General features: G+C 40.2%; 1 protein-coding gene across 3 annotated transcripts in view; it reads left to right on the top strand.

Annotated features, from left to right (window-relative positions):
• Positions 1-14,055, top strand: part of ZNF451 (zinc finger protein 451) — a 90,661-nt gene that overhangs the window by 43,189 nt on the left and 33,417 nt on the right. For all 3 annotated transcript variants that reach the window (XM_061397778.1, XM_061397776.1, XM_061397777.1), the window contains exons 8-10: positions 9,066-9,219; positions 9,704-9,851; positions 12,225-13,807. In XM_061397778.1, coding sequence (XP_061253762.1) covers positions 9,066-9,219; positions 9,704-9,851; positions 12,225-13,807 — 1,885 coding nt within the window. The remainder of the gene's footprint in view (positions 1-9,065; positions 9,220-9,703; positions 9,852-12,224; positions 13,808-14,055) is intronic.

The raw sequence follows: 14,055 nt of genomic DNA, 5'->3' as shown, positions 1-14,055 counted from the left end.
AGGAGCCTGCAGAGAATAGCAAGTAGGGAATAGGGGTGGTGCAGAGAGCAGGGTACACAGCAGGCCCGAGACTTCCATCCTTAGACGGACTTGCTTGTAAGGTTGGCACTGAGCTGCTGTCTGGGAACTTGAGATTGGCAGTTTCCCAATGAGTCTCTGATGAGTGGCTTTTTGTGCCTGAACTGTAGGTGCAGGTGGTGTGGTTTATGCTGAACACCTGCTTTCCGTGTGGGGTTATAGCATTTTGGTCTGTACTAGGCAGGTATGACCTAATCCCCTGGGCACTAAGTCTTTTTTTTTTTTTTAGTTTTGAACTCTTATTTAAAAATTTGAACTCTTTTTAAAAATTAACTAATTAATTTTAATTAGAGGATAATTTCCTTACAATATTGTGGTGGTTTTTGCCCTCAGTCAGTTCAGTTGCTCGGTCGTGTCCTACTCTTTGCAACCCCATGGACTGCAGCACGCCAGGCTTTCCTGTCCATCACCAACTTCCAGAGCTTGCTCAAACTCATGTCTATTGAGTTGGTGATGCCACCCAACCATCTCATCCTCTGTTGTCCCCTTCTCTTCCTGCCTTCAATCTTTCCCAGCATCAGAATCTTTTCCAATGAGTCAGTTCTTCGCATCAGGTGGCCAAAGTATTGGAGGTTCAGCTTCAGCATCAGTCCTTCCAATGAATATTCAGAACTGATTTCCTTTAGGATGGACTGGTTGGATCTCCTTGCAATCCAAGGGACTCTCAAGAGTCTTCTCCAACACCACAGTTCAAAAGTATCAATTCTTTGGTGCTCAGCTTTCTTTATAGTTCAACTCTCACATGCATATATGACTACTGGAAAAAACCATAGCTTTGACTAGACAGACCTTTGTTGGCGAAGTAATGTCTCTGCTTTTTAATATGCTGTCTAGGTTGGTCATAACTTTTCTTCTAAGGAACAAGCATCTTTTAATTTCATGGCTGCAGTCACCATCTGCAGTGACTTTGGAGCCCAAAAAAATAAACTCTGCCCCTGTTTCCACTGTTTCCCCATCTATTTGCCATCAAGTGATAGGACCAGATGCCATGATCTTAGTTTTCTGAATGCTGATCTTTAAGCCAACTTTTTCACTCTCCTCTTTCACTTTCATCAAAAGGCTCTTTAGCTCTTATTCATTTTCTACCATAAGGGTGGTGTCATCTGCATATCTGAGGTTATTGATATTTCTCCTGGCAATCTTGATTCCAGCTTGTGCTTCCTTTAACCCAGTGTTTCTCATGATGTACTCTGCATATAAGTTAAATAAGCAGGGTGACAATATACAGCCTTGACGTACTCCTTTTCCTATTTGGAACCAGTCTGTTCCATGTCCAGTTCTAATTGTGCTTCCTGACCTGCACACAGATTTTTCAAGAGGCAGGTCAGGTGGTCTGGTATTCCCATTTCCTGAAGAATTTTCCATTTTATTGTGATCCACACAGTCAAAGGCTTTGGCATTGTCAATAAAGCAGAAATAGATGTTTTTTTGGAAGTCTTGCTTTTTCAATGATCCAGTGGATATTGGCAATTAGATCTCTGGTCCTGCCTTGTCTGGTGCATGCTCTGTTGTATTCAGTGCCACTGACCCTGCAGTAGGCCACCACCGACCCACGCCTCCGCCGGAGACTGCTGGACACTCACAGGCAAGTCTGGGTCAGTCTCCTGTTGGGTTAGTGCTCCTTTCTCCTGGGTCCTGGTGTGCACAAGGTTTTGTTTGTGCCCTCCAAGAGTCTGTTTCCCCTAGTCCAGTGTAAGTTGTGTAATCAAATCCCACTGGCCTCCAAAGTCAAATTCCCTGCGGGTTCTTAGTCCCTTTGCCAGATCCCCAGGCTGGAAAATCTGTTGTGGGTCCTAGCACTCTCTTAACAGTGCGAGAATTTCTTTGGCATAATTGTTCTGCAGTTTGTGGATCATCTTTACAATATTGTGGTGGTTTTTGCCCTAGCTCAACTTGAATCACGTACGGTGGGTACTGAGTCTTTAAGGTGGTATTGATTGTCAAGTGTGTTCTGTTTGTCTCCATGGAGAGGATCTTTGGAATCTTAAACCTAGTTCCTCTGGGCTCTGCCCAGTGGGCCTTTCCCCTTGGTTTCCTTTTGCTCTAATAAATTAGAGTATAGCTATCCATAGCCATGAGTATAGCTGTCCCCCAAATTCTGTAAGTCCCAGCCAGACCCCCAGCCCTGGGGGTGGTCCTGGGGATCCCAACTCAACTAGTAACTGGACTGCACAGCTACAGGATTTAAACTTGGTAGTGGGCAGGTCCTGGCACGACTGTGGGATGTGACCTGATGAGAAGAATGCTTATGTCTTCAGAGTTAAAGTGCTTTAATTCTAGAACCAAAGTCCTTCTCCTTTTGGGGGGAGGGGGGTGGACACCAGAGACTGAGTGGTATTGGAATGGCACCCGTGTTGAGGGTGGGTTCGAAAACATGGACAAGGAGACCAGTTTAGGTGAGTTTGGCAGTAATGTAGGTTTGAGATGAGAGAAGAGTTTTACTTAGATAAGGGCATTTAGAATAAAGAACTTAAAGTGGACCCAAAAGACACCATGAAGAAAGAAATGATAGGTCTGCTGAGTGTCCTGATCCAGGTTGGGGGAGAGAAGGGGAAAAGGTGCAACTTCATCACACAGTTTTGAATTGTTTGCACTGAGTTGTTAGTATTCTACCCTTTTCAGAACTAGAACTCCTTCAGGGCATGGTTTTTTTTTTAATTCCATGCTGTAAGTATATTTATCCTTTTCCTTCAATAAATCTGAATAGGCATTTTAACCTTTAAAATTAATGAATACTCACTCTCATTTGTGTTTTCCCGAATTTCATTAGTTTTCCGTTCTTTCTAGGAATTGCTCATTCCATGCTCTTTTGGCCTCCCTTTTGCCATCTCTCTGGGAAGTAAGTTTGTAATGTTCAGCCTTCCCGGAGGCAGTATGGTGAAACAGAGCAAAGTCTTTGGTGTCAGACAAGCCTGGATTCCATGTCAGGTTTATTAACTGTGTGTTCTCACCAAGTCATGGCACACCTGTGAGCTTAGTTCTTTATCTCTAAAGTGAAATCATTACACTTTCATCCAGAATTGTTGAGAGAAAGCATAATATGTTATAAAGCACTTAGGGCCTGCCATACGTATTTAATAAAGACTTTTTATTGCTTATTCTTTGGAGTGTCTATCACAAGGACTCAAAATGAGCTAGTGTGCATGGGGTTGTCATTACGTATCATAAATCAACCAGAAGAGGTCGCTAGAAGATTGCTTAGCTGTGCATTCTGTTTCATAAAGATGATGCTCTTCAGTGAACTCTGTGAAACTGTCCACAATTTATGTTTGCCTTTCTGCCCTTCCCTTTTTGTCTCCAGTGTCTTCTGTCTGGAATGGTGCCTTTCAAATCTTAGTGCGCACCAGTCATTTAAAGTGCAGGTTAGTGTTGTGCCTTAGAGTCAAGATTTTTAACAAACTTCTGAGTGATGGCAGTGCTTCTAGTCTTTGGATCATACTTGAGCAGCAAGTGTTTAGCCTTTTTTTTTTTTTTTGACATTCAGGCTAGTGGGTCTGTCCCCAGGTAGCTTGCTGCCTTTCTCGCTCCTGGTGCGGGGGGTGGTGGCGGACGTGTTGCAAGCCCAAGGCTGCCTCAGCGTCCCTTGTGGGTGAGCAGACATTACCTCCCATCGTGTGTTTAGGGCTTGTCCTTGTTGTAGCTTGTGTCAGTACTTCATGCTTTTTGTTGCCAAATAATTTTCCATCGTGTGAACATGCGCCACTTTTGTTTGTCAGTTCAGCTGGTGGACACGTGGGTTATTTCCGTTTTTGACTGTTGTGAATAATGCTGACAGAAACAAATGTACAAGTCTTTGTGTGGTCCTATGTTTTCAGTTCTCTAATGAGCTAATTGTTGGGCCATTCAGTTATTATGCTTAAGTTTTTAAAGAACTGCAAACTGTTATCCAGCGCAGTGTGTCAGCTTGCCTTCCTGGTCACAGTGTGTGGGCTCCCGTTTCTTCACAGCCTTGCCAGCACTATTATCTGTCTATAAAATACCCATCCTAGGGGTGTCTGTGATGTGGTATCTTGTTGTGGTTCTAATTTCTATGGTGTATTTTGATTTAGTATGACTGGAAATACAGTGGTAAAAGGGATTTGAGTACTTTTAACTTACCAGACATCATATTTCCCATTCCTTCTGGTTTTTGGAAGATATTTGCAAATATGCTATACCTTTGCAATTAGGTATATTCCCATAAAATCTTATGTGGAATCACAATTTTATTCTATTGAGCAAACAATTTAAACAAACTTGTTTTGAATCCAGTTATCACTCACATTTGAACTACAGCTTATTTTCTTAGAGTTCTTCAAGTAGGGGCCATGTGTGTAAATTGGTAAGTTATGTGTATAAGTTAGTAAATGCTTTTAGTGCTCTTTTTTGGAACCTTCTAATCAGAATGTACAAAGTCAGACTAGGGGTTATCTTTTACATGCTGTCACCAAAATAAAATGGATGAAGAGTGACGAAAAGAGCATAGGATTTCCCACCAAAGCTATAAAGCTGGGTGGATGGCAGCCCTCTGTCTTCTGAGGGTGCAGCTGGAAGGGCAGTGCTGATTTTGTTGACTTACCTAAACTTTAGCTTTCTCATTAGTAAATAATGAAAATAGTACTTCATGGGTTATTGTAAGGATTAACTGGAAAAGCACATTTGAACCATAATGTACTTAGTATGAATGTGAATTTCCTATCCCCCCTCCTGTTGCATCTCATAAGCAACTACACAAACTATTGTGTATACTTAATGATAGAAATTTAGGAAGACACAATACAACTTTTAAGGCTATTACTCTAAAGACCATTAACAAGTTAAATTATATTTATACACAAGCACACGTACATATACATACACATATAAATATACGCTGAAAAATACTTCCAATTTTGGGATAGAGGAGGCTCTTTTTAAAATTTTTATTTTTGTGGGGATCAGGATTTTTTTTATATTTTTATTTTTAGTTGGAGGATAATTGCTTTACAATATTGTGATGGTTTCTGCCATATATCAACATGAATCAGCCATAGGTATACATATGTTCCCTCCTTCTTGAACCTCCCTCCCACCTCCCACCACATCCCACCCCTGCCTCTCTAAGTTCTCAGCAGCAGATCCCACTAGCTCTCTATTTTACATATGGTAATGTATATGTTTCAATGCTATGCTCTCAAATCATGCCACCCTCTCCTTCCCCCACTGTGTCCAAAACTCTGTTCTTTACGTCTGCGTCTCTTTTGCTGCTCTACAATTAGGAGCATCAGTACCATCTTTCTAGATTCCATATTGCTATGCTAAGTCACTTAAGTCGTGTCTGACTCTGTGTGACCCCATAGATGGCAGCCCACCAGGCTCCCCCATCCCTGGGATTCTCCAAGCAAGAACACTGGAGTGGGTTGCCGTTTCCTTCGCCAATGCATGAAAGTGAAAAGTGAAAGTGAAGTCGCTCAGTCGTGTCCGACCCTCTGCGACCCCATGGACTGCATCCCACCAGGCTCCTCCGTCCCTGGGATTTTCCAGGCAGGAGTACTGGAGTGCGGTGCCATCACCTTCTCCGAGATTCCATATAAACATGTTAATATATACTGGTTTTTCTGACTTACTTCATGCTGTGTAATATAGGCTCTAGGTTCATCCACCTCATTAGAATTAACTCATACATGTTCCTTTTTATAGCTGAGTAGTATTCCTTATCCATTCATCTGCCATTGGACATCTAGGTTGCTTCCATTGCCTAGCTATTGTAAATAGTGCTGCAGTGAACATTGGGGTATATGTGTCTTTTTCAATTATTGTTTCCTTGAGATATATGCCTAGGAGTGGGATTTATTGGGTCATATGGTAGTTTCCAGCCAAAGGCCTAGAAAAGGTCAGTTTTCATTCCAGTCCCAAAGAAAGGCAATGCCAAAGAATGTTCAAACCACTGCACAATTGCACTCATCTCATATGCTAGCAAAGTAATGTTTAAAATTCTCCAAGCCAGACTTCAACAGTACATGAACCATGAACTTCCAGATGTTCAAGCTGGATTTAGAAAATGCAGAGGAACCAGAAATCGAATTGCCAACATCCATTGGATCATCGAAAAAGCAAGAGAGTTCCAGAGAAAAACATCTACTTATGTTTTATTGATTGTGCCAAAGCCTTTGACTGTGTGGATCACAACACACTGTGGAAAATTCTTAGAGATGGGAATACCAGACCACCTGACCTGCCTCTTGAGAAATCTGTATGCAGGTCAGGAAGCAATAATTAGAACTGGACATGGAACAACAGACTGGTCCCAAATTGGGAAAGGAGTACGTCAAGGCTATATATTGTCACCCTGCTTATTTAATTTATATGCAGAGTACATCATGAGAAATGCTGAACTGGAGGAAGCACAAGCTGGAATCAAGATTGCCGGGAGAAATATCAATAACCTCAGATATGCAGATGACACCACCCTTATGGCAGAAAATGAAGAAGAGCTAAAGAGCCTCTTGATGAAAGTAAAAGAGAAGAGTGAAAATTTTGTCTTAAAACTGAACATTCAGAAAACTAAGATCATGGCATCTGGTCCCATCACTTCATGGCAAATAGATGGGGAAATAATGGCAACAGTGACAGACTTTATTTTCTTGGGCTCCAAAATCAGTGCAGATGGTGACTGCAGCCATGAAATTAAAAGACACTTGCTTCTTCGAAGAAAAGGTATGACAAACCTAGATAGCATATTAAAAAGCAGAGACATTACTTTGCTGACAAAGGTCCATCTAGTTAAAGCTATGGTTTTCCCAGTAGTCATGTATGGATGTGAGAGTCGGACCATAAAGAAAGCTGAATGCTGAAGAATTGATGCTTTTGAACTGTTTGAATTGAACTTTTGAACTGCTTTTGAACTTCACCAACACTATGGTGTTGGAGAAGACTCTTGAGAGCCCCGTGGGACTGCAAGGAGGTCCAACCAGTCAATCCTAAAGGAAATCAGTCCTGAATATTCATTGAAAGGACTGATGCTGAAGCTGAACCTCCAATACTTTGGCCACCTGCTGCGAAGAACTGACTCATTGGAAAAGATCCTGATGCTGGAAAGATTGAAGGCAGGAAGAGAAGGGGACAACAGAGGATGAGATGGTTGGGTGGCATCACCAACTCAATGGACATGAGTTTGAGTAAGCTTTGGGAGTTGGTGATGAATAGGGAAGCCTGGCGTGCTGCAGTTCATGGTGTTGCAAAGAGTCAGACACAACTGAGCGACTAACTTAACTGATGGCAGTTTTAGTCCTAGTTTTTTTTTTTTTTTTTTTAAGGAATCTTCATGCTGTTCTCCATAGTGGCTTTATCAATTTGCATTCCCACCAACAGGGTAAGAGGGTTCTATTTTCTTCACACCCTCTCCAGCATTTATTATTTGTAAAGTTTTGATGAACAGCCAAAGCAATCTTGAAAAAGAAGAATGGAGCTGGAGGAACCAATCTTTCTGCCTTCAAACTGTACTACAAAGCTGCAGTCATCAAGACAGTATGGTACTGGCACAAAAACAAATATAGGCCAATGGAGCAAGAGAGAAAGCCTGGAAATAAATCCACGCACCTATGGGCACCTTATCTTTGACAATGGAGAAAGGACAGGTGGTGCTGGGAGAACTTGTTAGCCACCTATAAAAGAATGAAACTGGAACACTTTCTCACACCATACACAAAATTAAACTCAAAATGGTTTAAAGATCTAAATATAAGGCCAGAATCTAGAAAACTTTTAGAGGAAAACATAGGCAGAATACTCTTTGACATAAATTACAGCAAGATCCTTGGGACCCACCTCCTAGAATAATGGAAATAAAAATAAAGAAATAGAGGAAGCTCTTAACCAGGTTTGGAAACCTGGACAAAAGGCATGCCCGTTTGACTATCAGAATTTTAAGGTGACCATATACAAAATTAATAGATAGGTGTTTGATGAAAAATATTTTAAAGATGGAGGATGAGACAGGGTTAGTTTGATAACAAAGAATTAATACAGGTTGACCACAGGGGAAAAAATAAAACCTGAGACTGGAATGGAGTAAGCAACACACAGAATTACATGAATGAAAGCTCATAGCACAAGTAGACAGGAAAGGCAAGTTAACACAGCACATGTCTATAAGACTGCAGACATGAAAATAAGGTCCATAAAAGCCTGTGCCAGACTCATTTAGTGCTAGGGAACCTGAATTGGTAGAATCTTTTGAGCAGCAATTACACAATATCTTTTAATTACCAAAAACTTTTAACCCAATAGGGCCACTCCTGATGAGGGAAAAGCAGTAAATATAATAAAGATATGTAGTCAACAATATATTTTTATAAATATATTTCCAAAATTGTAGTGGCAAAAAAAAAAAAAAAAGCCTGAAAATGAATAGTTGACTAAATCTTAGTAGATCCACACCATGAAGTAGTTTGTGATCATTACAAAGAATAAATTAGAGTGACACCAGCTGATTTTTAGGGATTTCTGTTAGGAATAATGGAATAAGAAAACTGAGAGGCAGAAGATCTGTAAGATAACAATATTTGATAAAACAATGGCAGTTCCCCTTGTATATGTATTTTTATGTATTTTTTATAAACGACAAACATGGAGAGATTTATGGAAGAATACATATTTGTAAACATAGGTTATATTGCAGAGTGGGCAAAGCAAAACATAAGAAAACATATGTGATATGAAAACATTTATGCATTAATATTGCATATACATTTATAAAAAGAAAATGTCTAGAAAGCAAACATACTTTTATCTTTATTATCACAGAAAGATGGTAACAATTTGTTTTTAAGGAAAAAATTTAAAAATTCATATATGGGACCTTATTTATGATAAAACAATTCCACAGTTCACAGGGAAGAAAAGTTTTCATGTTAAAAACTGATACAAAATATTCCAAATGTATAATAAATAGGGTATTTTGAAAGTTGACTTAAGAAACTGAATATTGATTTTAGTTGTCTATAATATAGCTTTGCCTTATATTTTAGGAAGCTGCAGATGATGGACATAAAAACAACCTTCTTCCTCAGATTATTCAGTGTTTTGCGTGTCCAAATTGCTTCCTCCTTTTTAGCAGCAAGGATGAGTGTTTGAAGCATATGTCTGGAAAGAATCATTTCCATCAGAGTTTTAAACTGGGTGGTATGTTCATACTCTCTTCTGATGAAAATTATTAAACTCCTTTAACCTTTGCTGATTTACTGTACATCTCAGATAATTCTTGAGATAACTTATTTTCACATTAATTTTGAGAACCATGAAAGTGAAAGATGTTTATCTCAGTTTTTATTTTTCAAAAAAAAAGATTCTTAATATTTATCTGTACATAAGAGTAAGGTTTACTTTGAGGAATGAAGACAAACTTGGGAAGAAAACATTTATGTACAATAATGTTTTTGTATATCTGTTTTGTAAATCCCTGCATTTAAACTCAGATTTTAGTCTGAGCATGAGTTCAGCATCCATTGCATTTAATTGAAGCTAGAAAATGACTTTTCATAGATTTTTATCACATAAATAATTATCTTCTTTCACTTACTAACCGGATGTTACGAAAGGCAGAGGGGAGGAAGGCCGGGTCACTCCACTCAAATCTTTGCAAGTTATAGTTCATTTTGTCTTTCAGATGACAAGGCAGTGGCACAGCCAATATCATTTCCATCTTTTGCAAAGAAACTTTTGATCTCTCTGTGCAAAGATGTTCCATTTCAAGTTAAGTGTGTGGCCTGCCACCAGACCCTGCGTTCCCACATGGAGCTTACTGCCCATTTCAGGTTTGTACTGGTCCTGCCCAAAAGGCTCTTCACCAGCAGGGGGATTCAACAAATAGTTTTATATTCTGTGTTTCTCTCCTTTAAAATGAGAATGGCTATTTGCCTGGACATTACCCAAATTTACCAAACCCAACTGTATCACTTAGTAGATACAAACTTTTAATGCATTTTAAAGAAATAAGGAGGGGGAGACCTAAGAGAGCATCAGATGCAAAGTACAGTCTTTGAATTATGAATCCAACAAAGCAAATGTAAAAAACTTCATGAAGTGACATGAATAAGAGGAGAAGTGTGAGAAAAGTGGATTCATTGATACTGCTGTAAGTGTAAAACAAACTGACAGTTCCAAGTTTCATGTGGGTTGCTGAGGGTTGTGCCTGTGGGAGGAGAGGGTTAAGATAGAATGTTGGCTTTGATTCAGCTAGCATGGAAAGTATGACAAATGTGTGAAAAAATGCATGTCAATCAAAGGCCAAATTGATCAAATAATCGAGTGTGATATTTTTGTCTTTACAATGAAAATTATCAAGCAATATACAAAAGTAATGAATACAGTAAGCCCATTAGGTGTATTAATGGGCTGTCACCAGGCTTCAGTAGTTGTCACTACATGACACTTTGATCCCTGCAAATTCTTACTTTTGAAGCAAATCTTGTCATTTTATCTGTAAATACTCCAGGATATACCTATGGATGATAAGAGCTCTTTTTTTTTTTTTTTAAGAAAAATAACTGTAATACCATGATACCTAAAAAACTAGTTTTTTAATATCATCAAACATCTGATCAGTTATCAAATTTTCCCTGGTCACTTCCTGAAGTTTTTTACATTTGGTTTGTTGGATTCATAATTCAAAGACTGTACTTTGCATCTGATGCTCTCTTAGGTCTCCCCCTCCTTATTTCTTTAACATGCATTAAAAGTTTATATCTACTAAGTGATACAATTGGGTTTGTTTACTTAGAACAGTTGTTTTCACAAACTTTCAAGTAAAATACATTCTCAAAAAAACAGGCAGCTGAGTATAATTATTCTGTATAAACTCGGTGTAATTACTGATGTTAACAGTCCTAGTTCTGACTTGTATTTCTTGAGTTCATGCATTCAAATCCTCATTCTGCCAGGATTTTTATTCTTAATTATTTCATGGAAAATTTCACTGTATGCACGTCAACAGACTAGTATAGTGAACCCTATTTATCCATCTCCCAACTTTGATAATGCTCAACACCACCATTCTTATACATCTTTATGCGCCTTACCATGCTTAATGATTGTTTATAGTTCTTTGTTTCTGACGTATTGTTTCAATTTATTGACGTATACAAATCTTAACCTTTATGATTTTTTTCATGTGTTTTTCATACCTAGCCCTCTGCCCCCTTAACCTTTATGATTTGTAGACTGGATACAGCTGTCAACCCATCCTTCCCTTCCTGGTCATCTCCCACCATCTCATCCCCAGGCAGTCTGTTCGGATATTTTTTCTACCTTACATTGATATATCTCCTCTAGATCTTTATGTAAATGGAATCATGTATAGTATGTACTCTTTTGTATTTGTCATAGCATCTGTACAATTCATCCATATTGTTTAGTTCATTGTTCTTTTTTATTTGTGAATAACATAGCACAATTTGCTTATTCATTCTCATGTTGATGGACTTTTGGATTTTTTTCAGTTTTTAGCTATTGTGAATAAAGCTATTACATATATCTTATACAAATCATTTTATAGACATATGTCTTCATTTCTCTTGGATAAATATCTAGGATTGGAATTGCGAGATCAAAGAGTAGATGCGTATTTAATTTTATAAGTCTCTTCTCACAGTGTGTACTGGTGCATGTTTCTACCAGCCAGGTGAGAGAGTTGCAGTTTCTCTACATCCTTGCCAAGGTTTGCTGTTACCAGTCTTGTTTCATTTTAGTTGTTCTTTTGAGAGTCTCATTGTGGTTTTAATCTGGATTTCCCTGATGAACAGTGATGTTGGACACTTTTTAGTGTAAAAGCAACCACGAGCATGGCATGTTCCTGACCTAAAATCAGTCCATTCTTAAAGAACAGGTACCAGGTTGTTGAGAATGTCACTGTCGTGTTCCTCTGTACCATAGAGAGGTTAGTTACCTGCTTGTCTCATAACATTCCTATCAGTGCATTTTACATTGTTTCTACTTTTCTAAAACTTGTCTGGATTAAACAAAATGTAGGTAATGTTCAGGTAGATAGGATATTATTATATCATCTGCCTCTTTGTTGAAAAACAATCTTTAGTGCTTATGTACACATGTTTACTTAATAATTACTACAATAAAAAGCAGAGATACTGCATTTAGAAATACTTACAAGTTTATCTTTTTATCCAATTTAGAGTTCGTTGTCGAAATGCTGGTCCTGTAGCTCTAGCTGAGAAGAGCATTGCTCAGGTGGCAGAGAAATTCCTCCTGAGAGGTTACTGTCCACACTGCAACCATGTCTTTGTGGATGAAACCAGTACCTGGAATCACAAGCAGAATTTAGGACACAAAGTCCGAGTCATTAACTCAATGGAAGAATCAATTTTACTTTATTGCCACAGCAATGAAGGGAACAAACCTCTTTCTGACCTGCACCTGTTGCAAGATGGGTCAAAATTTTCATCACTGAAAAGAAATATGTCCTCTCAAGAATCTAGCTCACAGGATTGCAGCACTGTTCCAAAAAAGAAGATGAATTTAGGAGTTAAAAGCCTTGGGGGTGTGGTTTGTTTTCAGAAGGAAAGGTCACTTGTTAAAACCTGGTTTTGTGAATGCCATCAACGCTTCCCAAGTGAAGATGCAGTAGAAAAGCATGTTTTCTCAGCAAACACAATGTGTTACAAGTGTGTGGTCTGTGGGAAGGTGTGTGAAGATTTGGGAGTCATCCGTTTACACATGAGCCGCATTCACGGAGGGGCACATTTAAATAACTTTCTTTTCTGGTGTCGGACATGCAAAAAGGAATTGAGGAGGAAAGAGGCTATAATGGCCCATGTGACTGAGTTTCACAGTGGACACAGGTATTTTTATGAGACGGATGAGGTGGCAGGTGACACTTTGCCATCATCCTCTACCGCGCTGGTGAGTGATCTGACTGCTGAGAATCCTTCTTCAGCTCTTACTATTGTTGATCACTCCCCAGCAAACCGTCCTCCGAGGGGTAAATGGCAATGCCGAATTTGTGAAGATATGTTTGACTCCCAAGAATGCGTAAAGCAACACTGCATGTCTTTAACAAGTCACCAGTTTCACAGGTACAGCTGCACCCATTGCAAAAAGACTTTTCACAAGATGGAAACACTACAACGACATTGCCAAGATGAGCACAACAGTGAGGTAAAGATGAAGTACTTCTGCGGGCTTTGCGATCTGAGTTTTAATGTGGAAGATGCATTTTTGACTCATTATAAGGAGCACCACAGCACAGACTATGTATTTGTGTCAGAAAAAACGGAACCTTCCATTAAAACGGAGAGTGATTTTCCAGTAATAGAGACGGGTAATCTGCTGACCTGCGGCTGCCGCGAGAGCTACCTCTGCAAAGTCAACAGGCGGGAGGACCACGGCCGCTGTCTGCAGACCCTGCTGGGCCAGGGCCGCCTGTGGTTCCGCTGTGGCGTTTGCTCAGCCACAACTCAGAGCCTCGGTGACCTGCACACGCACGTGCGCCAGGCGCACGCGGACCTGGAGACCCCGCCGCGGGGCCTCATCAAGTGCGGCACGTGCACCAAGGCCTTCCAGGACCCCGAGAGCGCGCAGCAGCACTTCCACACGAAGCACTGCTCGCTGCGGGGACCGGTGGGGGCCCGCCTTTCGGCCGAGCCCAAGAGCCCACCACCCGCCCGGGCAGAGAGAAAGCCCAGACAGACCGCAGACGGGCTGCAGACTGCAGAACCGGACAGAGCCGCTGAGATGGAGCTGAGCGGCCAGAGCGCAGGTACGGCAGGTAACCAGCTCTGACGCGGGGCGTCCCACGTGCTGGTGATTGATAGGCGCGGGCCAGGGGCAGCTGCCCGGGGTTGGGTGAGATGGGGTAATCGTTTCTGCAGCGGGTACAGAGATCCGTGTTCCTGCTGCTTCGTGCAACTACCCTCTTAACCTGAGGGGACAAAGAATACCTGTTACACTAATAGGTATTTTAGATACCGTTTTATTTTCTTTTCCAAAGGACTTGGGAATTTTTAA

The sequence above is a fragment of the Bos javanicus genome, chromosome 23 (assembly GCF_032452875.1).
Source record: "Bos javanicus breed banteng chromosome 23, ARS-OSU_banteng_1.0, whole genome shotgun sequence".
Lineage (NCBI taxonomy): Eukaryota > Metazoa > Chordata > Mammalia > Artiodactyla > Bovidae > Bos > Bos javanicus.
Note: the sequence above shows the minus strand (reverse complement) of the source record. Positions and strands in the feature narration are given on the sequence as shown.